Consider the following 25,695-nt stretch of genomic DNA (forward strand, 5'->3'; position numbering starts at 1 on the left):
GAATTTAAAAATCTGACTGAAAACACAGGAAGTTCATGAAATTTCATAAGTTTTGCTTAATAAGCAAATTTCAAACAAAGTATGCAGCCTTACCGACCATGCCAAATTGCCACAGTGAATTATAGTATTTGCTACAGCTACAAGGAGATGACTATATACATACCCAACATATGTAGAAAAACCTGAAACAGCCCTTCTAAGCATTAAAAATTTCAGCATAATTTGAAATATTTCATTTTTTGAAAAACTTATCATTTTCCCAAATGATATTCAGATAGAAGTAACATTTTAAAAATATATTTTTTTATTGATTTCAGAGAGGAAGGGATAGAGATAGAAACATCAATGCTGAGAGAGACTGGCTGCCTCCTGCAAACCCCCCCCTCAGGATCAAGCTCGCAATCTAGACATGTGTCCTGACCAGCAATTGAATTGTGACCTCTTGGATCATAGGTCGACACTCAATCACTGTGCACCACCAGCTGTGCAGATAGCAGTAAAATTTTAAAATTATAGAGAACTCTGTGGTTGCGTTTGTAGATCTAATTTCAATTTCTTACATTTCTTATCATTTCCTGCTTATTATAGTGCATAAAATACTCAATGTTCACAGTGAGAGTGCACCTAGGCAATGGCATGGTACGATCCTTTTTATTCAATTGAGCTTCTCTTAACAAAATACATAGATGTGAATTTAGGTCAATAGTGAAGTAAATAAAACCCATTGCCCTCATATATGACCATAGCCTTGCCATGTTCCTGAAAAGGAAATATAACTCTAATGGGAAATGCCCCATCCTTCTAGGTGAGAGGCAGTATAGTGCTGTAATAAAAGTACAGTCCTGGAGCCACAGTGCTTAGGCTAGAATTCTCACTCCACCACTTACTTTCAGGAAATTATTACACACATACGCACGCATAAACAGTATATATAAAATTGATTTCAGAGAGGGAGAGGGAGAGAGATAGAAACATCAATGATGAGAGAGAATCATTGTTTGGCTGCTTCACACACACACCCTACTAGGTATCGAATGAGGTATCTGGGCATATGCCCTTGACTGGAATCAAACCTGGGACTCTTCAGTTCACAGGTCAACGCTCTATCCACTGAGCCAAATAGGCTAGGGCAGCACATTATTTAAACTCTCTGTACCTCAGTCTCCTCTGTAAAATAGGGATAGTAATAGTAACCACCACAAAGAACTAGTATATTAAACATTAAATGAGTTAATATGAGGAACATTGATAAACAATGCAGTGCATAGTAAGTGACATATATAAGTGTTAGCTAATTTTACTGATTTAAACTTTTGGAAAGATAAAATACAACTAGATATTGTTGGTAACAGAGCAACACCAAAATATTTGTTAGGGTGAAGCTTTTGTTGAATAGTGATGACTTTAGCAATGGAATCAGTGAGTTTATAAAATGTAATTGTTTTCTTTTCCATAAAAATGCTTTTGTTAAGCTAAAATATAAAAATACTTACCCAATGGCCTTCCAATGTAGCTAAGACTTCTTTTCCCAGTTTAAGTTTCCCTGATATTTGGTTAACACAGTCGCTATTACCTAGAAATGGCTTTTAAAAAAGAAAATGTTAAATAAATATTTTGCTATTAACTTACATTTAGATACAGTGTGACAAAAATAATAGGAAAAGTAACTGCATAATTACAGTGCTGTTGAAGGCACAAATGGTGAAATACTAACTCAAATTTTGGTCAGAAATGTTCTATAAAAAGAAATTTGAAGTTGTTGACATGGAAAGAAATAGCTTAAAAAAATGAGACTAAATGAAGTTCAAATAAACTTACTGAGGAAGATCATACTGTATAACTGACAAGTCCTGTGCTCTCTCCTAACTCAGGACTATATTCTATCAATGTTGCAATAGATGAAGCAAAAATAACTCAGTAAACCTAAAGGACTTAACTCATCTATTAAAAGAAATAACGCCCCCTCCTTCAAAATAAAACAGTAAAATAATACCCAAGCAAAAATACCTTAAAAAAATAAAATTAAGAGGAACTACCCTTTGAGTTACTATGTTGCATTATTGATGTTCCTCCTCTGTGACAAAATTTTGGTGATCCAGTCTAATTGTTAAAAGATATCATAAGTTACTTAAGAGCTCTTTGGTCATGATTTTCAAATATCATTATCACCATACAAACAAAAAGATTAAGATGAAAAAAAACAACAAATGAAGGACATTACATCAAATAACACTTAAAAAAGATCCTTTTTATTAGTGAAAAGTTGCTGGTTAGCTGGATATCAACATAGGAACTGTTAATAAGTATTAACTGTTCATAAAAATATTTTTATCTGAACATAATGTACTATCTTACACTAACCATTGACACTATGAAAGGCCTTAAAATTCCCTTTCACTCTAAGGTAGACAGGATTTTCCAAAGATTATCTAAAGCATAGCTATCATCCCTCTCCAGCCCACAATTTCTTCCTCAATGATGCCCTGCCATCATCCAGTGAGAATAGAGTCTACATCCCCTTCCCTTGAAATTGGGTAGGTTTATCACTCTTCAATTATTAGAGGGTGGTGGAAGTGATGAAATTTGGCCTTTGAGGCAAGGACGACGATGCACCTTTCACCTTGCTCACAAGAACACTTGCACTGGAAATCCTGAGCTGCCAAGTGGTTAGTCTGATTTGTCTTGAAGCAGCCAACTGGCTTTGAGAAGGCCAGGCTACATGGAAAGGCCGCATATACAGGTGTTCAAATTAGCAGTCCTAGTCTTTCAGTCATCTCAACCAGGCATCAGACATGTAACTAACTGATAAGCCTTCAGATGGTTCTAGGCCATAACTGTGGTCACTTGTAGTCTGCAAGTCTTTCTAAACTCAAGCCCCAGACATTATGTGGCAGAGATAAGACACTTCCCATATATTCTATCCAAATTCCCAACCCACAAAACCCCTAAGGATCAAAAAGTGGTTGTTTTTAAGCTTGTGAATTTTAGAGTAAATTGTTAGGTAGAAATAATAACGAACTCTTAGTGTACACAGCTATAGCTCAAGCGGATACATACTTTTTTTGGTATTTTGTGAAGCAATACTTTCACTTACTGAAAAATTTCTATCCATTTATTTCTTAGATTTCATCTTATATAATGCAAATCACTTTATTAAAATAAAAAAATAAAAATTGATGGGTCTGTAGTGACATGGATCTTCCAAGCCTGCCCTTTCATGAATGCTGTGTTATTATATTTAGTCTTTAAATTACAAACTAAACTGTGTTCTTTTTTTAGTATTTATATTACAGCTCCTTTTTTATTAGGTAAAAATTCTCTACTAACCTTTAGTTTAAATTCAAGTACTGCACTGTATCCAGTTTTCTGACATGTAATATTGACTGTTCCACCAAGCTCCAGTGTCATTGTGCCATAAAGAATTCCTAAAGAAAACAACAATAGCAATTTTAATAGAAGGTTGAAGAGAAAGACACTGACTAATAACAAGTAGTGCTTTAAAATGCAAGGGTACTCCATCTCACTCAGTAACAATTTATAATATACATATAAAGTTAGTTCTATAAGATTTGAATAGATAATAGTTGATCCACATTATCTACAGATTCTACATATGTATTGTAGATTCTACATCTGCATATTCACAAACACACTAAAATACTTTAGTAACCTCCAAAGCACTGTTGAAGTCATTCATGGACATGGGCAGAGTATTGAAATTTTGAGTTGTTATTTGTTCTTGGAACAAGCTATGCAAGGCTTCTCATTCTTATTTGGCTATGAAACTCTAATTTTGTAAAACAAAGATCATTTCCAGGAAGAGGCAAACTATGCAAGGCTTCTTATTCTTACTTGGTTATGGAACTCTAATTTTGTAAAACAAGACTAGTGATTTGGGGGAAAAATTCCCCCTGCTGCTAGCTGGATATAGTATTGGGTACTTTTACATGAAATATTTTATTTATTTCAAATGATATAAAATTTAAAAATATATTTATCAATTGATTTCATAATTCACTTCATGTCTATTTCAAGAACCACACATTAAAACTTTAAGAATTATCTAGCTATTGGCCACAGGTTGGCCATTCTTGTACTTAGTACTAGATTCATGGTACAGTAGATGGGAATCAACAAGCATAGAGTATATTCCCAGTTCTCACTAACTAGCTTGTTTGGCCTTGGATAAGATTCTTAATCATTCCAATTTTCTCCTCTGTGAAATGAGGTCACATGAAATAAGTTATATGTTTTCATGATCAGTTCCTAAAATACAGGAACTGATCATGAAAATAAGTTATTTTTAAGAAATGGGTTGGGCCTAGCCAGTGTGGTTCAGTGGTCGAACACTGACCTATGAACAAGGAGATCCAGTTTGATTCCCAGTCAGGACACATGCTCAGGTTGTGGGCTCAATCCCCAGTAGGGGGCATGCAGGAGGCAACCAATCAACGATTCTCATCACTGATGTCTCTCTCTCCTTCTCTCCTTTCCTCTCTGAAATCAATTAAAAAAAAAAAAAAGAGTTGGAAAGGAGAGTATATATAATGACCAATTGAGTGTTTAGGCCGAAGTCCTATAGCACAGTGGTGCACAGTGCAGAGACTCTGCCATATCCAGTCTATCGATAATATAGTATCAGGCAAGGCTCTTTGTGTCTCATTTTCATTGCCCTTAAAATAGGGATATTACCTACTTTACCAGTATAAGGGCTGCTGGAATGACTCAGTTTATAAATATAAAGTGCACAGAATAGTTAGGTGCCTGGACTGTTGTAAACAGTAGTTATTTTAATATCTATATCTGTACCCTAAAAAATGGGGGGGGGGGGAGTTATAATACACCAACTTTTAAGAAATTGCCAAATGAGGATGAGAAAAAATGTTAAAAGACTTGGTACACTGAAAAAAAAATTATTAAAATTTAAAAAAGGGTGGTAGTGCAAGATGATGAAAATCACTTTTGAGGCTTCTGAAATAATGGGTATTTTCATCAATTTAAAAACCTGCAATTAAGGCAAATGAAATTCTATTATTGTAATCAGCCTCTTCTAAAACATGTGTTCGAAAAGTCCACTGTAGATTAATTCACCACAGAAATATTCAATATAACTGCAATAATCTTATGTATCCATAAAACAAGGACTCTTTAAAACAAAAGACTGACTTCATCAATCTGAAAACATAACAAATTATAGCACATACATTAATTTAAAAAGGTTTTAGGAATATCTTACTCAAATCTGGAAAATATTTACCTTTACAATGAGCATATGGCATTGTCATTACATAATCTTCACCTCTATTTAAGAAAGTTAATCGTGCTTCTCCATCTAATATTGCAGACAATGAGTTTCCTGAAATAAATAATGTTTATTAAATTTCACAAAACTAACTCAACCAATTCAAAACAAATGAAATATATTTAAGACCTACCAGACATCCACAATGGAATGTCTTAAAAATAAAAATGTCTCTCAACCACATATTTGTTATTTCATATATGAATTATATTTTCATTCTTATGAGTACTTTTAAAAGTGCTTTGTTAATTTATATGAGACTTTTAAGAAAAATCTTAAACATGTATAACATGCAAAAAAAACACTTTTCATTGTATAGGTTAATTTGTTCAATTTTTAATAAAAACATTATTTCTTCTGTAAGTCGCATTACTTAAGTCCAAGCTTTAAGTTCTTTTGATATAAAAATGCTATAGAGCCCGGCCAGTGTGGCTCAGGAGTTTTGGGCTCAATTCCAGTAGGAGGCTTGCAGGATATTTTCTTCTGGCTTTTATCCCATTTGCATTTTTCTTTTCACCCATCACCAGTTTTATTGAAGTACAACAATCCTATATGTTTCTTTTCCCCCTTGTACTTAACAAAAGCTTTTTTGGTATGTTTTTGGGTCCAAGGTTAAACGTTGTTACTAACTGATGCTTAACCAAGTATTCTAATTATACTTGGATTCTTTCTCTCTCTAGTCAAGGACCAAAATAAAAAATGAAACCCTTGGGTACATTAAGATGGAACAAAAACCTTAGTAAGGGTTAAAGGCAAAAGAAATACATTAGGCACTAAAAGGGCTACCATAGTGGGCAATCATTATTCAGTTTTTTAATAAGTGGTGTTTGGGATAAATTTATACATATGTAGTATATATACTATATAATAAATAGGTAATATGCAAATTGACCCTTATGCCCTTGCACAAATGGCTGCCCCTATTTGGTCAAAGATGGCCACTACAAGATGGCCAGTAGAGAAGGGTAGTTGTGGGTGATCAGGCCAGCAGGGAAGGGCAGTTTGAGGGGACCAGGCCTGCAGGGAAGGGCAGTTGGTGGTGAGATTAGACCGGCAGGGGAGGCAGTTGGGGGCAATTGGGTGGGCAGGGGAGCAGTGAAGTGTTGATCAGGTTGGCAAGAGAATGGTTAGGGGGTGATCAGGCTGGCAGGCAGGCAAGCAGTTGGGTGCCAGCAGTCCCGGACTGTGAGAAGGATGTCCCACTGAGGGGTCCCAGATTGGAGAGGGTGCAGGCTGAGCTGAGGGACACTCTCCCAGTGCACAATTTCATGCACCGAGCCTCTAGTCTAGAATATATATAAAATGAAGCAGATATCAATTTATGATTGGACAAGAAAAACACTATAAAATTCATTATTTAAGTAAAAATGACACTTAAAATGACATAAAAAATTCCTTACTGAAAACATCTTGAGACATCATGTAAATAAAAGCTCACTAAAAAATACTACCTCCCAGAAAATGATGCCTGAGACAAAAGTAAACTCACCATAGAACTTGGACTTAGCCAGGATACTACCACTAATGCAAAATCCATCCTTTCGGTTACTAACATAAAAAGCAGATATTGGTGGGTGATGAGACACCTATTGAACACAGAAAAAAAAATACAAGAATATTATTGTACTATTTGACTAATTATCAAAAAGTCAAGTTTTAAAAACACACTCTATTAATAAAGAAGAAAGATTTGGTAAGTAGTAAAACTAAATATTGATGATTATAGTAATCAACCTCTAAGATGTCTCCCAAGGAATCTCACCTCCCAATATGCAAATCATTAGGTGGGTTCCTCTTACATTGTACCAAAATTGGTTTATGTGGAAGTGATAGCATGTCACTTCTGAAATTATGTTATAATGCAGCACCATTTTATTGTGTATGTCTCTCAAATAATCAGCTCTAAAAAGCCAGCTTGCATATTGTGAACAAACCAATGGAGAGGGCCCATATAGTGAGGAACTAAGTCCTATTGTCAAAAGTTATGTGTTGAACTTGAAAGTAGAAACTTTATGATATAGACAAAGTGAAATGAGACAAAGCTAAAGTCAATTAAATTCTTCCCAAGCTTCTCAATTTAGAGAAGAATTATAGTGAACTAAAATATAAGGTGTTCTAATCATTAATTTAAAAAGTTAATACAGATATGTGGTTTCAATCTGAGGGATATATTAAAATTTCTAGGGAAGAGGAAGGTTTTTCAAATGACACATGGTCTCCTCATCCTCCTTACAATATAGGTGAGAATTATTATAATAAGGATCCGTTATGGAAAGATAGTATCACATTTGTCAGGTTTGTTAGAACGGTTTGTTGCCATGTATATTAACAATTATGAATATGGGTGCACATAAATTTAAATTAATGAAAGATTAAAACTAAGAAGTATTCTGACTGTCTACTATGTGTATAATAAAAAAAGATGTATTATGAGGAGGGTATACATTTAAGGAGCCAACAGTTCAATTTGGGAAATAAATATTTTATAAAAAGTGTTGAAAGCTTAATGGATAATCACAAAATATAATACAGGAGTCTAAGGAGAGAAATCACTGGGAGCTATAGTCATTTGGGCCAAGAAAGATGAGCAGGTGAGGGTTTATTTAAATGAAATACAGCAGAGAAGAAATATTGGGATAGAAGAATTAAATTTAAAAATACTAAGGCAAAAAAAAAAAATGTGTAATATCAGATAACCTAATTCTGTATGTACAAGTTTGACTAGTTTGAAAGAACTCAGAAAGGCATATAATTTGAGGTAAATTTAAAAAGATATGGAGGACCTTAAATGCCACACAATTGGTATAAATTTGATTTAGGAACTGGGGAAATAGGGAAGAATTCTGGTAAAAGGATAGAGGGCAGGAAAAAAGTTATTTTTGTCACAGGATTCTATGGCTGAAATAGTAATAATTTTGAGTATGGTACTTAGTAGTACTCAGTACTAAAATGTAAAATGCTTACCAAATTTTCATTAACAATGGTTAATCAACAGTGAATTTACTGAGTTAATATTTTTCTATAACTTCAGAATCAGTTTTGTTTCTTAAGACATATTTCTTTTTATTTTTTAATCCTCACCTGAGGATATTTTTCCATTGACTTTTTTTTTTTTTTTTTTTTTTTTTAAGAGAGTGGGGAAAGACGGAGAAAAATATCAATGTGAGAGAAACACATCAATTGGCTGCCTCCTGCATATGCTATGACCTGGGCCTGGGCCCGGAGGAGCCTGCAACTGAGGTATGTGCTCTTGGACAGAATAGAACCCAGGACCTTTCAGTCCGCAGGCCAATGCTCTATCCCCTGAACAAACCAGCTAGCTTAAGACACATTTCTAATACCTGTTCAGCAATATAAAAAGTTTTGCTGTTTGTTCTGGGGTGAATCCACAGACAACGAAAAGTCTCACCAAGTATAGGATTATAAGGTTTCTTCAGGCCCTGGGGGAAAAAAAAATCCAAATTTAAATTATAAATACAGAAGACTCAAAATAGTTCAAACCAGTCAAAACGGGTTTAGCTGTATTATGTAGGAGCCATCCTTATAAAATTTCACAGTAGGGACATGAAATAAAGTTAAACAACTTCACTCACGATAAGTATTTTGCAATTTTGCTAATTCAAAGCCTTGCAATATAATTATTAATAAGTAATCTACAGATAAAAAATAAATAACTCATATAAGGCTGAAAAAGGTAAAATATAAACATTACCTTTGGCTTTTTATAGAATCCTGACAAATACCATTTCACTACTTTCTTCAAACGGAAATAAGGATTTTCTTCAAGAGCAGCCCTAAATATCAAAATGGTAAACACAAAAATTTTAGAGACTATATCACAAATCCTCTCTCATAGTTAACAATTGAATATGATATGATTGAAAAGCATAATTCATATTTAAAATAGATGTAAAAAACCATGTACATTAGTTTGTAAGAATCAGTTTTTATAACCTGGTTACTTTTCTTCCCATTTTTCCTATTCTTTAACATGCTACCCAGGTCTTTGCTCAATTTGTTTTGAAAACTCTGCAAGATTTCTCAACTGGGGTTCTGCAGAGCCTTTAATGTCGCTAGAGGTTCTGTAATTGTAATTAAAAAAGTTAAACACATATTTTGAGATTTGTGCACTGTTTGATACCTAGCATTTGCAATAATGGGGCAATGGCCAAACAACCTCATTAACAACTTCATATGAGGTCTCCAGTCCCCTATGTTCAGAGAAGGACCATGTCCACTTGGGAATTTAGTCTATTTTCATTTGTTGACGTTAATTAGAGGAGATCAATGGTAACTGGTGGGGCTGTAGTACATGAAGGGAGTCTGATGTCAGCCTCTCCTGCAGCCTCCCTAATTATTATATGCCTTTTTAATCCCTTGTACAAAACACTGAAGTTTCAAGTCACAAAGATGGAAGATTTAAAATAATTTAAACTAATAAAAAGGTTTTAATCCCTTTTTAGCCTTCAACCTTCCCTATGTGCTATCAGCTGATTTTGCAGAGTGAATGAACTCTACCAATATAACAGGTAATCAAAAAAGAATTTTCAGCCGAAACCAGTTTGGCTCAGTGGATAGAGCATTGGTCTGCGGACTGAGGGGTCCCAGGTTTGATTCGGGTCAAGGACATGTGCATTGGTTGTGGGCACATCCCCAGTCGGGGGTGTGCAAGAGGCAGCTGGTCAATGTTTCTCTCTCATTGATGTTTCTAGCTCTCTATCCTTCTCCCTTCCTCTGTGTAAAAAAATCAATAAAATATATTAAAAAAAAAAAAAAAGACTTTTCATTTAAAGAAAAATTTTTTAGAAGTCCCCACTTAGCTACTCCCTTTTGCTGATGCAAAAACATTGCAAAACATTTATTGTGTAAGTCAGAAGTGAATTCTACTGTAAAGTTAGTTCATCTGTTATTTATTTTATAATTTAACTTTTTTTTTAAATACTCGTTAAGCATGTCTGAAGTTTCACTGTGCTGATTTTTTAAGATGAGGTATAAAATTAAAGAGGCTAGATCTATGCTTACTGACAACTATGCCAAGTTGAATGGTTGCACTTTTTGGGAGTTAACAATTCTCCGACTGCTCTCTTTTTATCTTGACTTAATCTCTCTTTCTACAATATTTTATTTTATACTTTACATACACTTAGGACACAGAGTTCAAAACTCAAAGCAATGTAAAAAAAACACGTATACATTAAAAAAAAGTATACATGTCTTGCTATTGTCCCATCTTCCCCTGCTTTTCCTACTAGTATTTAAAAAATAAAGGTTTTTTTTAAGCATAAAGAAGCCATCTAGTCTCTTTTTTTTTTAAAATGTATTTTTATTGGTTTCAGAAATGAAGGGAGAGGGAGGGAGAGATAGAAACATCAATGATGAGAGAGAATCATTGATGGCTGCCTCCTGCACACACACCCCCTACTGGGGATCAAGCCCACAACCTGGGCATGTGCCCTTGAGTGGAATCAAACCCAGGATGCTCTATCTACTGAGCCATACCGATTAGAGCTGTAGTCTTTTTCTTTAAAAAATAAAAAGTACCAAACTACACTCATTCTTCTGTACCTTGCTTTTTTCACACACACATATAATGCCGAAGGTCCCTCCTTATCAGTTTATATGGTTCTTTCTTATATGTAGAAGCACAAGACATTACTTAAATGTCAGCTATGGCTGGACACTTGAGTTAATGAATCTTATACTATTACAGACCCTGCTGAAACAACCTTGAATATACATGTCATTTTGCATGTGCGGAGCTATATCTGTGGGAATTATTCCCAGAAGCAGGATTCCTGGGTCAAAGGATTGAATGTATCTCTAACTTTGGTAAGTACTGCCAGGTCCTCTTCAAAGGCACTGTGCTAGTTTACCTCGCTCTGCAGCAGTGCAGGAGAGAATGCTGCACACAGCCTTGGCAATAAAATAGTGTGTTGCCAAAAAGTGCAACTTTCCAATTTGAGAAAAATGGGCATCTCTCAAGATCTTATTGTAATTCACAGGAACCTTCCTCATACTCTAAGAGAAATGAATGTCTAGATAGATAAAAGAAAGAAATATAATAAGATACAAGGCAGAACTGGGGCATTAAAGGTTTTAGACTTTTGGTCAATGTGATAAGAATAGTATATTATAGTTTGAATCTGCATTTTTCTTATTTTGTGTGAAGTATGTATGGTTAAGGAATAGTCATTTTAAACTAGTCATTTCCTCCACTCCTTTACTATTAGGCTGTTGATAATTTCCAATCACTTTGTAAGAGCACTTTTTATTTTAGGGAGAAAAAAACTTTCTGTATGATCAAATTTGCAAAAATCTCCCACAATTTACCAATGATCTTTTGATTCAGCTTATGATTTTGGCAATGTTTATTAATACAACTAATAGACTAATAATACAACAAGTAAACTGAATACAGATATTATGCAGGATCTAAAAATCAAGCCACAGGGCCAGAACTTGGAAACACAGTGCCTTGCAACACCACTGTAGCTGGAACTGGAGTGCAGGTAAAACTTGGAAACATACAAAGTTGCTGTCTTTTACTGGTTCTCCAAACAAATATTGGGACAGAGGTGGACAATTCCTTCTATACCTCCTTTATGCCTGACTTCTTCAGAATCGGCTGGCCGGGGAAAAAAAGCAAAGACAAAAGTGGTGATTTATGCCAAGAGCCAACAACTGGTGGGGCATTGTGGATCTGGAAAGCTGCACATGTTTTAAAGGCATGCAAAGAGGTGCAGAGAGGATAAGTATAAACAAAAGCACAAGCCACAGGGTGGGACCTGAACAGGGCTGAAGTGGAGAGAACAAAGAATGCCAACCACCTCTCCCTGTGTTAGGTCAGCAAAAGGTCAGGGAGCCTTGTGATAGCAGTGCTGTTGGATGAGGGTAAAATCCTTGTCCTAAAGCTCGTGATCTCTTAACTCAACTGAAAACAGCACACCAAAGTATTAAATATGTTTCTCACTTCTTAAGGTCAGCTACAGAAGTGGTGAAAAAGAGAGTGATTATCTCATTAGAGTCCGATTTTAGTAAAGCATGACCACTGAACAGCAATCTGGGAAATCTCTAAGAAATAAAAATTTACTTACTCTGACAGAAAATCTGCATGATAGTAATAATCTGAAAGTTTATCCAGGAAAGAACGAGGTTCCAAAATAAATGTAGGCAGAACCACCCTGGATAGGTCCATACCAGGACGGACTTGTTTCAGCAGTGTCCAGATAAGGCTTTTGTTTTCTTCAGACACAGTTTCTGTTTGAGAAGCCTCACCTGCCTTCAGCAATTAACAAAAAATATTGAAATATTATATTTATTTCAGACACACAGATGTGTAGAAAAGACATGTTGAAAACCAGAACTCTCTATCTGACCATTCCAAACATTCTTAAAATGCGAAAACAACCCACTAAATAATAAAGTCTATAGCTATAAAGTTTAGGTAAAAAGGTATTTGCAAAAGATATCAAAGTGAATGATATATACAAAGACTCTATTACAAAAATAGTATACTCCATTGTAATATCGGGTCTAGTAATAATTAAGGTCGTTTTTAAACATTCGTTTAAAATCTTGCTTGGCACTGACTTGTATTGACATAACCTTCAAACACGTGGTATCTACAGAACGTGTGAAGTGCAATTAACAAGTTTTGCTTGAAAAAGTTTGTGCTTGGTTTGGTTTTTGGTGCAAAACTAGGGCTAAGAAGATGGCGGATGAAGAGCATATTCAGCACTGCATGCTTTACGAGTTCCAATTAGGAAGAAAAGCAAGTGAGGCTGCAAAAAACATCTGTAGTGCTCTTGGTCAAGATGCAGTTAGCGCCAGAAAATGCCAGCGTTGGTTTGAGAAATTTCGCGAGGGAAATTTTTCGTTAGATGACAAGAGTGGTCGAGGCCGTGTGTCCAATTTTGATCAAGAAGCTCTTCAAGCTCTTTTGGTGCAAAATCCTCAAATTACCCAACAAGAGCTTGCGACAACTTTAAATTGTTCACAAAAAACAGTTTCCAATCAATTGCGTGCACTTGGCAAAGTCCAAAAGTTTGGAAAATGGGTTCCTCATGAGTTGACCGACAACAACCGTAATCAAAGAGTCACAATTTGCAGTTCACTCCTCTCTCGTCAAAACCATTTGCCGTTTTAGAGCAAATTGTTACTGGAGATGAAAAATGGGTGCTGTATGTTAATTTGAAAAGGCGGCCTCAATGGTTGGACAAAAATGAGGCTCCACAGCCCACGCCAAAACCTGACTTGCATGCGAAAAAAGTGATGTTGTGTGTTTGGTGGAATTTTAAAGGAATTCTTCATTATGAACTTTTACCATAACCAAACCATTACAAGTGCAGTGTATAGTGCCCAATTGGAAAGGTTAGCCCAAGCTTTAAGAGAAAAAGAACCCGCGCTGATTAATCGGAAGGGCGTAATTCTTCATCATGATAACGCACGACCGCATACTGCAAGAATCACTGCTGAAAAACTGCGCCAGTTGGAATGGGAAGTTCTCCCTCAACCTGCATATTCTCCTGATATTGCCCCTTCCGATTACCATTTGTTTCGTTCTTTGCAAAACTTTCTTCTTGGAAAAAAATTTAATAATGAAGAATGCCTCAAAAATGCATTGACCGAATTTTTTGCATCAAAATCACAAGAATTTTACAACAGAGGGATTAAAATGCTTCCTGAGCATTGGGCACAAGTAGTAGAAAACAACGGCAACTATATTGTTGATTAAATTTTGTTGTATTGTTTAAATAAATTCGATTTAAAGTATTAGAAAACGACATTAATTATTACTAGACCTAATATATTTACCTCTATGCACTTGCAATAAACAACAAAGTTATAAACTCAAGTTTCCTCCATTTTACTTGTACCTGACAATAACATCTAGCAGCATCCTATTTCAAAAGCAAACTTGAAGAAAATGTAAACTTTAAATTTAATAGGATATATTCATATTTGTGTAAGTATTATGTTTTTACTTGTTTATAAGTCCTGACACATTTCATATGTATACAACTTTTAAAATAAAGTAGGTATAGAAATATTCTTTTGGGAAAATAAGCAAAAGGTCAAACAAATAATGTATTTAATTTCATTAGAATTAGAAAACCCAAGTCTCTGAAAACCACAGACTTTTACCTCTCCGAGTTCCTCATGGCTCTGTTCAGTGTAGGTGGTCTCCTTTAGAGGCTCGACAGGCTCAGGTTCGATGTATGAGTCATCTTGCCTTTCTGATGTATCTGTGTCACTGTCTTCACTTTTCCCCATCACCTCATTGTCAGACTCATCATGCTCTTGATCATTTTCTTTATCGGATTTATCAGAATACATATCTTGGTCCTTAAAATGCTGTCGTTCAATTTCACTATCATTTAACCTTAAGGAAAAGAATTATTAGAAGGAAGAATAAAAGAGGTTAAGAATATTTAATTTATAAATAAGAATGATATGTAATATTTACTGAGAATTTATTATGTGTCGGGCGCCATTCTTAATGTTTTATATAGTTTTGTAAATGGCACAGAGAAGTTAAGGAAAAATCTAGGGAAATGTTAAAGATGACACTGAACTCTTTATCTCTCTACCACTTAAGGCTAAAATTGTCCAAAATCAAAATTTGTCCAAGAACTAAAATTGTCCAAAAGCAACAATTTTATTTTTTAATTTTTTTAAAATATATTTTATTGATATTTTACAGAGAGGAGGAAGGGAGAGAGATAGAGAACTAGAAATGTTGATGAGAGAGAAACATCGACCAACTGCCTCTTGCACACCCGCTACTGGCGATGTGCCCACAACCAATGTACAAGTCCTAGACCGGAATCGAACCTGGGACCTTTCAGTCTGCAGACCGACGCTCTACCACTGAGCCAAACCAGTTTCGGCTATTTTATTTTATTTTTAAATATATTTTATTGATTATTTACAGAGAGGAAAGAAGAGGGTTAGAGAGTCAGAAACATCGGAGAGAGAAACATCAATCAGCTGCCTCTTGCACACCCCCCACCGGGAATGTGCCAGTAACCAAGGTACATGCCCTTGACTGGAATCGAACCTGGGACCCTTGAGTCCGCAGGCCAACGCTCTATCCACTAAGCCAAACCGGTTAGGGCCAAAAGCAACAATTTTAGAAGTTGCTGACTTTTTTTCTTAGTTTTGTAGTCACCATCACTTGAGTCAACCTCATTGTCACTTCTGGTCTGAAGGAAAACTTCAAGTTAAGATCATCAGATAAATTATCAAGTGAACTCAAATGAAGTTATAACTTTCCACCTGTAAAGGTTGCCAAAGTCACTCAAAATAAGTATAAGACAAGAAATGTGAAAGGTAATAATTATAGCTACTTAATACTTAACTGATAAAATAATCGAGAAAAAAGTTCAAGGAAAATTGGAAATGAAAATATTAGCTTGCCAAGACAGGTTTGGCTCAATGGATAGAGCGTCGGCTTGGGGACTGAAGGGTCCCGGGTTCGGTTCTGGTCAAGGGCATGTACCTTGGTTGTGGGCATATCCCCCGTGGGGGGTGTGCAAGAGGCAGCTGATCGATGACTCTCTCTCATAGATGTTTCTAACTCTCTCTCTCTCTCCATTCCTCTCTGTACAAAATCAATAAAATATATTTTAAAAAGAAAAAAAAAAGAAAAAGAAAATATTAGCTTAAGGAAATAAACCTGTAACCTAAAACTGATATGCTCCTATAACCAATCCTGTTTATCCTAACCCTAAAGTGATTAGGGTCAATAATCTATACAAAAAAAGAATTAAAAAAAAACCTTAATTCCAGAATAATTTTTTAAAAAATAACTTCTTATTTAGGAAAGTATCTGTGGGTTTCATTTAGCATAAAAATCTTATAGGGATGAGCACTTAAGTACTTTAAAAACAAATACACGATGCCATTGACATTTTAGCAATGCTGAGGTAATAACAGAGCAGAGAAGTCCTATTTAATTCCTATGTTAGTCTCAATTTTTCCAAAATCTTCATTTGTTTGTATTTTAACCAGATAATTTCTAACAGGAATTCACTTTTACATGCATATTCCTTTCTTTCTTTCACTTTATGATCATATATTTTTTAAAAGTACTCTAAAATTGCTCTCCTTACAATCTGGTCTTTACTCACTTAAATCAAGTGACTCTGTTCCCTTAAAAGTCACTAATGATGGCTTAGTTAACAAACCCAATGGCCTTGTCTAATTTTTACCTCCTTTGACTTCTCTGCATTACTGAACTTAGATGAAATTATTTTCCTTAAAATAGTCTTAATGAGTGGGTTCCATGTAATTGTAGCTCTACTTTTTAAGCTCTCTGATCCCTCTTATTCCTTTTACCCTTAAATATTTTCATCTTCCTTGGCCCTTTTTTACTCTCTCTATTCTCTCTCCTTTGGCAAGCTATCAAATTTCTATTTGATATCCAAACCCATGCATGCAGGAATACACTTTAGACCCATGTTTTTAAATGCTTGGCTGACATCATCTATGTCTAGGGACTGCTGCATCGTCAACATGTATAATATTTAATAAATTATTATCTCCCCCAAGTGGTCTTTTGTTTTATTTTACCATCATCTTCCCTACCACTCAGGCATAAAACTTGGTAATCTTTAACTTCACCAACTTCCTATTCCTTACATCCAAGCAGATTCTCACTCCTCATCTCTGCATCATAGCTCACAGCTCATTTTCTGTCATCCAGCCAAAATGAACATGTTGATATGTTGATTCTACTTTTGCAAAAATCTGTTACCTTGATACTCTCCCTGTTAGAATGTTATGTCTTCATCCTATAAATTCTCTTGATCCTGTGTTACCCTAAAGCACGTCTCCTTTGGTTGCTTATGTTATTCTTTTCTTTCTAATATTTATTGCTACCTGGAATTTATAGGAGTCAAATAAGAACAAAACATCTCTCAGGATCACATAGCTAATAAACTGTTACACTGGATTCAAATTTGGATAGGGAGATGAATCTCCCTATCCAAAATTATTTAGAAAAGTGTATAGTATCTTACACAGAAAACAGGCTTTAAATTTTTAATGAATAAATATGTGAAGCAAATGAATTGTTAAGATCCCCAAATAAGAGCATTTAAAGATTACCTGGTATTCAACAAAAACAATGAATGTTTTATAGCTGAAGAACTTTAATAAAAAAATTTCAGGAAGAGGCCCCAACAAACAGTCATTCCTATATAAATTGTGCTCCCACCCCCAATCTTTTCCCATTCAGGCTTTTGTTCTGAGGATTAAAATAAAACTCCAGATTATAATTCTGCAAAGAAAGGATGTAAAAGGTCAGGTAATGGAAATTTTCAAAGAGAGTGAAGAAAAAGAGTCAAGCAAATGGAAAAAAAAAAAGTTCAGTTCAGGTTACATGGAGAATAGCAGTCTTAACAACTTTCAGGAGAGTAATCCAATGGCCATAGTAATAAGTGGCTTTAGAGCAGAAAATTGAGCATTGATGCAAGGGAGGAAAGGGGGAAATCTAATGTTTTTCCTACAAAACAACAAAAGAAATCTGAACCTAAACAAACCTTTGAACCTCAAGGAAAGTATTGTGTTTCTCTGAAGAAATTTTTTTTAAATTAACTATTGTAAATGCTTCAGGTGATAAAAACCAAAATAAGACACAGTTCCAACTCAAAGCACAATATCATAGGAGAATTCCACAAATACCAGAAAGAATTATGTACCATTACAAAAAAAAAAAAAAAGAAAGAAAAGAAAAAAAAAGAAAAAGAAAAACCATTACAGAACAGCAATAGAAGGCCAGATATTTCATGGTTAGGAGGCATGAAAGTTATTGCATATAACATTTGAATCGGTATTAAAGAATTACATAGTCTTATGACAGGAGAAAAGAGCAAGGTAGACTTTCACATATGATATCATATTTGAGGTCAGTCTTGAAGAATACATAGTCTTTTGATGGGAGAAAAGAGCAAGGTGGACTAGAAATCATTCTTAATGAAGGGAACACCATGCACAAAGACAAGGTAGACAGCATGATTGCATTTGGGAAATAACAAGTAATTCACATTGGTTAGGATCACAGAAATAACTTTCTATACCTCATCATAGTAACTAAACAAATCTTAAACCAGGCCTTAGACCATATAACCAGAAGAAGACAGCCAAGTTTCAATTCTACAAACACTACAAAAATTCTAAACCTACCAATTAATCTAGTGAATTACATGGTCTCCTTAGTAATTACCAAATTAGGGGCAATATCGACTTACTGGAAGTTGTCACCACTGTGAAGATTGTTAGCACGTAATAAGCCATACAAAGTCACATGTGTGTTCTCTGATGAAATGCTTAGATCATGTTCCTTCCCTTCCCTGATCATTGTACGTTTAAGAAGACTAGAACATTTCAAAGCCAACTCCAAAGCATCCATCCAGCACCTTCCTAGAAGAACACAGATTCATAAGTGGTATAATTCAAGAAACCACACAAGCTAGCATCCATCTTAATGTAACACTGTTAGCCTTTAGACATAATATTATTTCTCTGAGAAACATGCACTGGAAAAGTTACTTTGAACACAAAGTCTTACAAGGATTTCTAAATGTGATTTTTCAGTTTACCAAGTGATTTTTACATCCTACGTATCTAGAAACTATTAATGAATAGAATATAGCACACATTGGTAAGTATACCTAGTGAAAATACATATGTTTTAATTTTTAAATTTTAGAACATTAATATATAGTATAATTTGAAGGTACCAAAAAGGTACATAAAATATACTGAAGAGGTTATGTTTGTATTATAAACAAACTAAAAAATGTTTTGTTGGTAGTGGGTCTATTCCCAGGTTTAACACCCATTTTACTCATATGTATAAAAAATTTTAGGTCAGGGAAATGCGTGACAATACTGCCATTAACTGCCATATCAGTTAGTAGAAACATTATTAACTTTATTTTTTAAATTAAAATTTAGAACTATAATTAGCAGAAAAAAATGTTACTTTCACTTAAAAATCCACATATATTTGTTTCAGCACCTGCTGGAAATATCAGCCAAATAAAACACTTTCATAAAAAATACTTGTGCCTATGATAATTTTAAAAATAATCATTTGGTAAAAATAAACTCTGGAGGGTTACAAGATTCCTTAGGCTAAGCTACTCTAAACTATAAAATATAAAAGTGCAACAGAAATCCAGTATCAATTAGTAAAGTTACCTTGATTTCAAATAAATAAGTTTTGCTCTCCCTGTATTTGCTTCAGGAATTATGTATCATGTTAGTAAGTGCAGAACAACAGTTTGCAATTAAATGTTTATATTAAAAAAAAAAATTGTAACAGTGTCTTAAAAATGTTAATACTTAGTGGTAAAAAAATAGTATTAAATGTACCTTTAAAATGATAAAATTTTAATGAGTTACCACAGAGAACACTAATCAAATCAAGAAGATGTAAACATGTCAGTGAAGGATAAAGAAACTCAAGGCTGTTAATTCATCATTTAATTATCCAATGCCTCCTTCCTGTCGGATTCCTCTGTTTTCTACCAAATTAATGATATATTTGATGCTCTAAACAATTTACAATACTTCTGTTGCAAATGCCATACTAAAGACAGATTTTCCCAAAAGGAAACACACAGTGGAATATAAATAAACCTTTTAAAATGAGACCAAAATCCAATCCATCATAAAAAACAAAACAAAACAAAAAACCTATATTTACCATCTGACTCTGAAGTAGCTCGGATGATCAAGTAACTGCTAGGTAAGGGCTGAGTTATGGATCCAACTGCTTCACCTTTTGGACCCTTAAAATAAACAAATAAAATAAAAATAAGCAAAATAAATGGCATATAATATTATAACATCTTGACCTTATATTATCTACTAGAGGCCCGGTGCACAAAATTTGTGCACTGGAGAATGTCTCTAAGACCAGCCTGAACCCTCTACAATATGGGATCCCTTGAGGGATAACCGACTGCCCGTTTAGCCCCGATCTTAATGGGATCCTAATGGGATCGGGGCTAAATGGGCAGTTGGACATCCCTCTCACAATTTAGGACTGCTGGCTCCCAACTGCCTCGCCTGCTTGCCTTCCTGATTGCCCTTAACCTCTGCTGCCTGCCAGCCTGATCACCCTTACTCCCTTGCCCTCCCTGCCAGCCTGATCACCCCTAACTGCCTTCCCTGAAGGCCTGATCCCCCCAACTGCTCTCCCCTGCAAGCTGCATTACTCCCAACTGCCTTTCCCTTCAGGCCCGGTCGCCCCCAACTTCCCTCCCTTGTAGGCCTGGTCCCTCCCAACTGCCATCCCCTGTTGGCCTGATTGCCCACACTGCCCTCCCTTGCAGACCTGGTCCCTCCCAAATGCCCTCCCCAGCTGGCCATCTTGTGTCCACATGGGGGCAGCCATCTTGTGTGTTGAAATGATGGTCAATTTGCATATCACTCTTTTATTAGATAGGATTATTATTGATAACAATCTAAATTAGCCATGGATTATAATTTAAAAGCAAACCAGATTTAATTTCAATCTTCTTGAGAAAGCAAATGTTAAGTATTAAGGAAAGTTTTCCTTTTCCAACAAATATACCTCCTTATCAAAAAATTTAACAACTTAAAGTTATCATTAGTTAAACATTATTTCTGTACATTGTTCACACTTAAAGGAAAATCTAAAATTCACCAAATGAGACAAAATTTTAATTTAACAGAGAATTTCCATCTCACATGTACTACTAGAAAAAAATACTTAATTTTTAGAACCTATAAAGAAATAGCTGGAAAGAAAAAAACAGCTGGAAATATAGCTATAATTTATAAGCAAAAAAAAAAGAAGAAAAAAAAAGAAAAGAATTTTTACTAGGTCTAGGGAAAAATAAAGCTCTATTTATAAGCAATAATATATTCCTAAATAGCAACTATAAAAGTTAATTTTAAAGAAATTTTATTGTTGTTGGCTAGGGTTGTTTTAGAAGTATATACCACCAAGAGCTCTACAGTAATTATTATCATCAAGGTTAATCTTAGGAGACATACTTCTTATTTGAAAAGAAAAATCTGAGGATTCAATTTATAGTATAATTTTTATAGAAAAGCATAATTTTCAAGTTCTCGGATCAAGGAATTAAATGAACTTTAAAAAGTATAATCAGCCGAAGCCGGTTTGGCTCAGTGGTAGAGCATCGGTCTGCAGACTAAAAGGTCCCAGGTTTGATTCCAGTCAAGGTCATGTACCTTGGCAGCGGGCACATCCCCAGTAGGGGGTGTGCAAGAGGCAGCTCTCATTGACGTTTCTAGCTCTCTATCTCTCTCCCTTTCTCTGTTAAAAATCAGTAAAATATATATTTAAAAAAAAAAGTATAATCATTACAAAGTAAAGACGCAGAGTCAAAATTTAAAAATAGAAAAATCAATATGATTTTAACAAATCTTCTAAAATCCCTTGGGTATTTTCAAATAGCTTTATAATTTACTAGAGGCCTGGTGCAAGAAATTTGTGCATGAGGGGGGGTTGTCCCTCAGCCCAGTCTGCACCCTATCCAATCTGGGACCCTTTGAAAGATGTCTGACTGCCCGTTTAGACCTGATCCGGGTTCAGATCTAAATAGGCAGTCGGATATCCCTCTCACAATCCAGAACATTTATGCATTCAATGGTTGCTTCTTATGTGTCCTGACCAGAGAATGAACTCACACAACCTTGGTGTATTGGGACAATGCTCTAACCAACTGAGCTACCTGGCCAGGGCTAAAAATATTTTTAATGACTTAAAACTCATTATAATTCTTATGATTCCTAAAAGTAATAGTAAAGAAAAAATGCTATATATAAAAGATTTTGAAAATGCTATATATAAAATACTATATAAAAAATACTTTTTCATTTGAGTATCATATGATATATAAATACCACAGGCTATATGGATTAAATTCTTTCCCCTGTGGGGACTAATTCCAGAACTAGGCTACCGAAATAAAGGTAAAAAGTTCATTTTCCCCCCCTATGTATATGTATATTGCCCAATTAAGCAACAAAAATATTTAAAAGCTGAAGATTTTCTTAGTGCTAATCTCAATTAGGTGGTTTTCCTTAAAGGAGTTCTAAACTCTTTATTCAAGTGTAACTGGTCTTTCAAACTAAAACAATGGTGGCTTTGTAAAAACTTAAGACTAGGTTCAGACACATTTATTCTGTTAACATGTACTGCACAACTACTGTTTGTAGAATTTCTTGGTAATCAAAATAAGGCTTTTCTATCTTCCTGATTAAGTTTCTGATATTATAACATAGGAGTGACCACAGTAATGTTCTTTAATTATAAAGCATTAGAGCTCCATTTCAAAGAACATTGCCTCTCAAGAGTAAGAAAGACTGTGACTGCTTATACTTACCACATATTTACATTACTATAGAAAAAACTTACAAAAATAAATGGCAGCTTCTGTTCTATGATACCTTACAATTTTGACAAACAGAAAAACACAGTAAATATGATACATTACAAAGCAAAATTATTAATTGCCATTTTAATAAAAACAGTACAAACTGAATCCCCATGGCAAAGAGATAATACACAATATAAATTAAAAGTTTTTTTTCTGGAGAAATGTTTAAGTTAGATCTTAAAGGTAAATAAGAATATTTGGTGTACATTTCATTGTGGGTAGGGACAGAGGAATAATACTCTTAAAAACAGAAATAAATTTATAAGTGCTGGCAGAGAATAGCAACCATTAGATTAAATGATCTGTCTCAGTTCTACTCACAGATTACCATCTCTGCTTTTTACCTATATAATAAGTACTTACCTTCACTGCCCAAATAGATTGCTCCAAAGGATGAAAAAGTTTGAAACAAAAGCCATCCTTTTTTGATGGACGCTCGATGATTTCACAGGCATTCAGAAGGACTGTTCCTACCCATTGACCATTTTTTTGGGTTTTATAGATCAGCAGCACCCCAGGTTTCAAAACGCACCACAACTTGGTCCAGCTCTTTAGAGTACCACGTATCTACAGAAAATAAGTATAAGAAATAAGGCTTTGTTTTTCTCTTTCTGCTCTACAAAATGTAAACTGAATAATGGCAAATAGGATGTTTTAATTTAAAATTTCTAGAAAATGTACATGTTAAAGTCAATAGATATTTCTTTAAACCTACTAAATGATAAGCACTAATAATAAATATATAAATAGCTGAAACCGGTTTGGCTCAGTGGTAGAGCATTGGTCTGCGGACTGAAAGGTCCCGGGTTCGATTCCAGTCAAGGGAATGTATACATTGGTTGCAGGCACATCCCCGGTAGGGGGTGTGCAGGAGGCAGCTGGTCGATGTTCCTGGCTCTCTCTCTCTCTCTCTCTTCTCCCCCTTCCTCTCTGTAAAAAATCAAAAAAATATATTTATAAATAAATAAATATATATATATATATATATATATATATATATATATATATATATATAGCATGACTCCTGTTTCCGAGGATCTTAAATTCTAGTGGGAGACTGGGTCACCAGTTTCAAAATATTGCACTAAGTAGAATGGTTTTCCTAACCTTTTAGGTTAGGTCAGGGACTATTAAAATACTATAATACTAGTCTTGCACAGGAGCCAGCAGTTTAGTGCCCCACCCCTCCTGTAGCTCTCCGCCCACTGCCCCACCCTCCTGTAGCTCTCCCTGCCTCCTCTCCACATCCCTGGCTCCATAGCTTGCTGCCCTGCCCTCTCCTGTAGCTCTCTGCCACCCGCTAGTAGCTCGCTGCCCCATCCTCCTGCTGATCCATGATTGGTTCTTACCTGGTAGGTACTGACTTGTCAAGGCATAACAACCACTTGCATATTACATCTTTATTATATAGAATGTGTTCCTAATAGATTAGCATCTGTAATAGCTGTAATTTTATTTCTGAGTATAAGATTATCCTACCTTTTAAGATCTTACCCCCTTAGCTACATAAAGTGCTGCAAACACTGCAAACACATACCAGGAATTCCCTAAATTTGGTGAGTGGTATAAAAAGGGAATAACATCCTCTATCCCTAAAATCACCTTCTCTAAATTATTCCATTGTTAGTAATTACATAAAGTGTGCCATATAAACTTCTTGGGTAAATTTTGAAGCACAAGTCACATAACTCTCTCTAGTCTTGTAAAATGTTCCACATCCTAGGGTTTAATGCTATGTAAAAAAAGTAGTCTATAGCTAGCTTTTCCTATTCTATTTCTGTAACCCATTAAAAGTATTTCTATATAAGTCACTGAATTCACAGTACTAAAAAGGATGCTAATATAATATTGAGATTAAAAACTAGGAATTATCCTCAGTTTTATTTACTGTAAAACATCTGTTCCCTCAACTAGGCATACCACAGTAACTCTAGACAAGCAAAATTTAGAAAGGGTGAGTTTGGAATTAGACATGAAGAAAAGAGAAAATCTTTAAGAAAAAGTATGCATATATGTAAAAGAGATGGAAAGGTAAAAGTTATTCTGAGATAAGATTCTAGATCTTGGAGATGTGATAGTAAAACATGGATGGTAAATTATCAGAATGCAGGTAGGATTTAGAAAGTCAGCCAGGGGAAGCATTAGGGAGTTTTAGGAATTGGTTGGGAAAATCCAATGTCAAAAAGACAAGAGTAAGTTTAGCTCTGAAAAACCCAAGTGAGATCTAGAGTTTGAAGTCTTTTAAGAAAAGCCAAAATTAGAAGTATTTTCAGCACAACATTGAAGAAGACCCTAATATTACTTGACCTCTCAGGGAAACCAGCACTAGACTCATAAGTTAGTAAAAGAACTTTAATGACAGATCTCATAAAGGTTTTAGGTTTGGTGATTGTACCAACTCTTTGGGAAAGTGCAAAGCTTTCAGGAATGGGGTAATTTTTAGGTCAATGACAGGTACTAAAATTTCTTGAGTCAGGGTTTTATAAGATCATTCTCAAAGTTAGCCTTAGTCTGAAAGATTATTATCAAATATCCTCCTGATAAGAACACGAGAGAGTGACTGATATGATAAAAAAGGAAATAAAAATAAGTGGGAATAACCAGAGGCCAAAAAGTAAGTCATGGAAACAGCAGTATATATACATTTCTCGGAAAACTAATCCTTTTCAAATGATAATTTTTTTTATTAACTTTGTATCATATCTTCTCAATGCATATACCAAGTCTGTAATAATACTAACTGATAATCTGAAAATAATTTTTTTTAAATCCTCAAAGGTATTTTCCTATTGATTTTTAGAAAGAGTGAAAAGGACATAGGAGGGGGAGAGAGAAAAACATCAATGTGAGAGCGACCCATTGATTGGTTGCCTCCTGCACATGCCCCAACTCAGACTGGGCAAAGGATCGAACCTGCAACAGAGGTACCTGCCTTTGATTGGGAATCAA

General features: G+C 34.9%; 1 protein-coding gene across 13 annotated transcripts in view; it reads right to left on the minus strand.

Moving 5' to 3' along the window:
• OSBPL8 (oxysterol binding protein like 8) overlaps positions 1–25,695 on the minus strand; it is a 146,246-nt gene that overhangs the window by 24,877 nt on the left and 95,674 nt on the right. For 12 of the 13 annotated variants that reach the window (XM_036455429.2, XM_036455428.2, XM_036455427.2 and 9 more), the window contains 11 exons: positions 23,110–23,313; positions 20,019–20,103; positions 18,556–18,727; positions 14,447–14,684; positions 12,397–12,581; positions 9,015–9,096; positions 8,644–8,742; positions 6,792–6,888; positions 5,258–5,356; positions 3,328–3,425; positions 1,494–1,583 (listed from right to left, as the gene is read on the minus strand). In XM_036455429.2, the coding sequence (XP_036311322.1) occupies positions 1,494–1,583; positions 3,328–3,425; positions 5,258–5,356; positions 6,792–6,888; positions 8,644–8,742; positions 9,015–9,096; positions 12,397–12,581; positions 14,447–14,684; positions 18,556–18,727; positions 20,019–20,103; positions 23,110–23,313 (1,449 nt within the window). The remainder of the gene's footprint in view (positions 1–1,493; positions 1,584–3,327; positions 3,426–5,257; positions 5,357–6,791; positions 6,889–8,643; positions 8,743–9,014; positions 9,097–12,396; positions 12,582–14,446; positions 14,685–18,555; positions 18,728–20,018; positions 20,104–23,109; positions 23,314–25,695) is intronic. The other variant, XM_036455430.2, reaches the window with a different exon arrangement.

This window comes from Pipistrellus kuhlii, unplaced genomic scaffold, assembly GCF_014108245.1.
Source record: "Pipistrellus kuhlii isolate mPipKuh1 unplaced genomic scaffold, mPipKuh1.p scaffold_m20_p_3, whole genome shotgun sequence".
In the NCBI taxonomy this organism is placed as follows: domain Eukaryota; kingdom Metazoa; phylum Chordata; class Mammalia; order Chiroptera; family Vespertilionidae; genus Pipistrellus; species Pipistrellus kuhlii.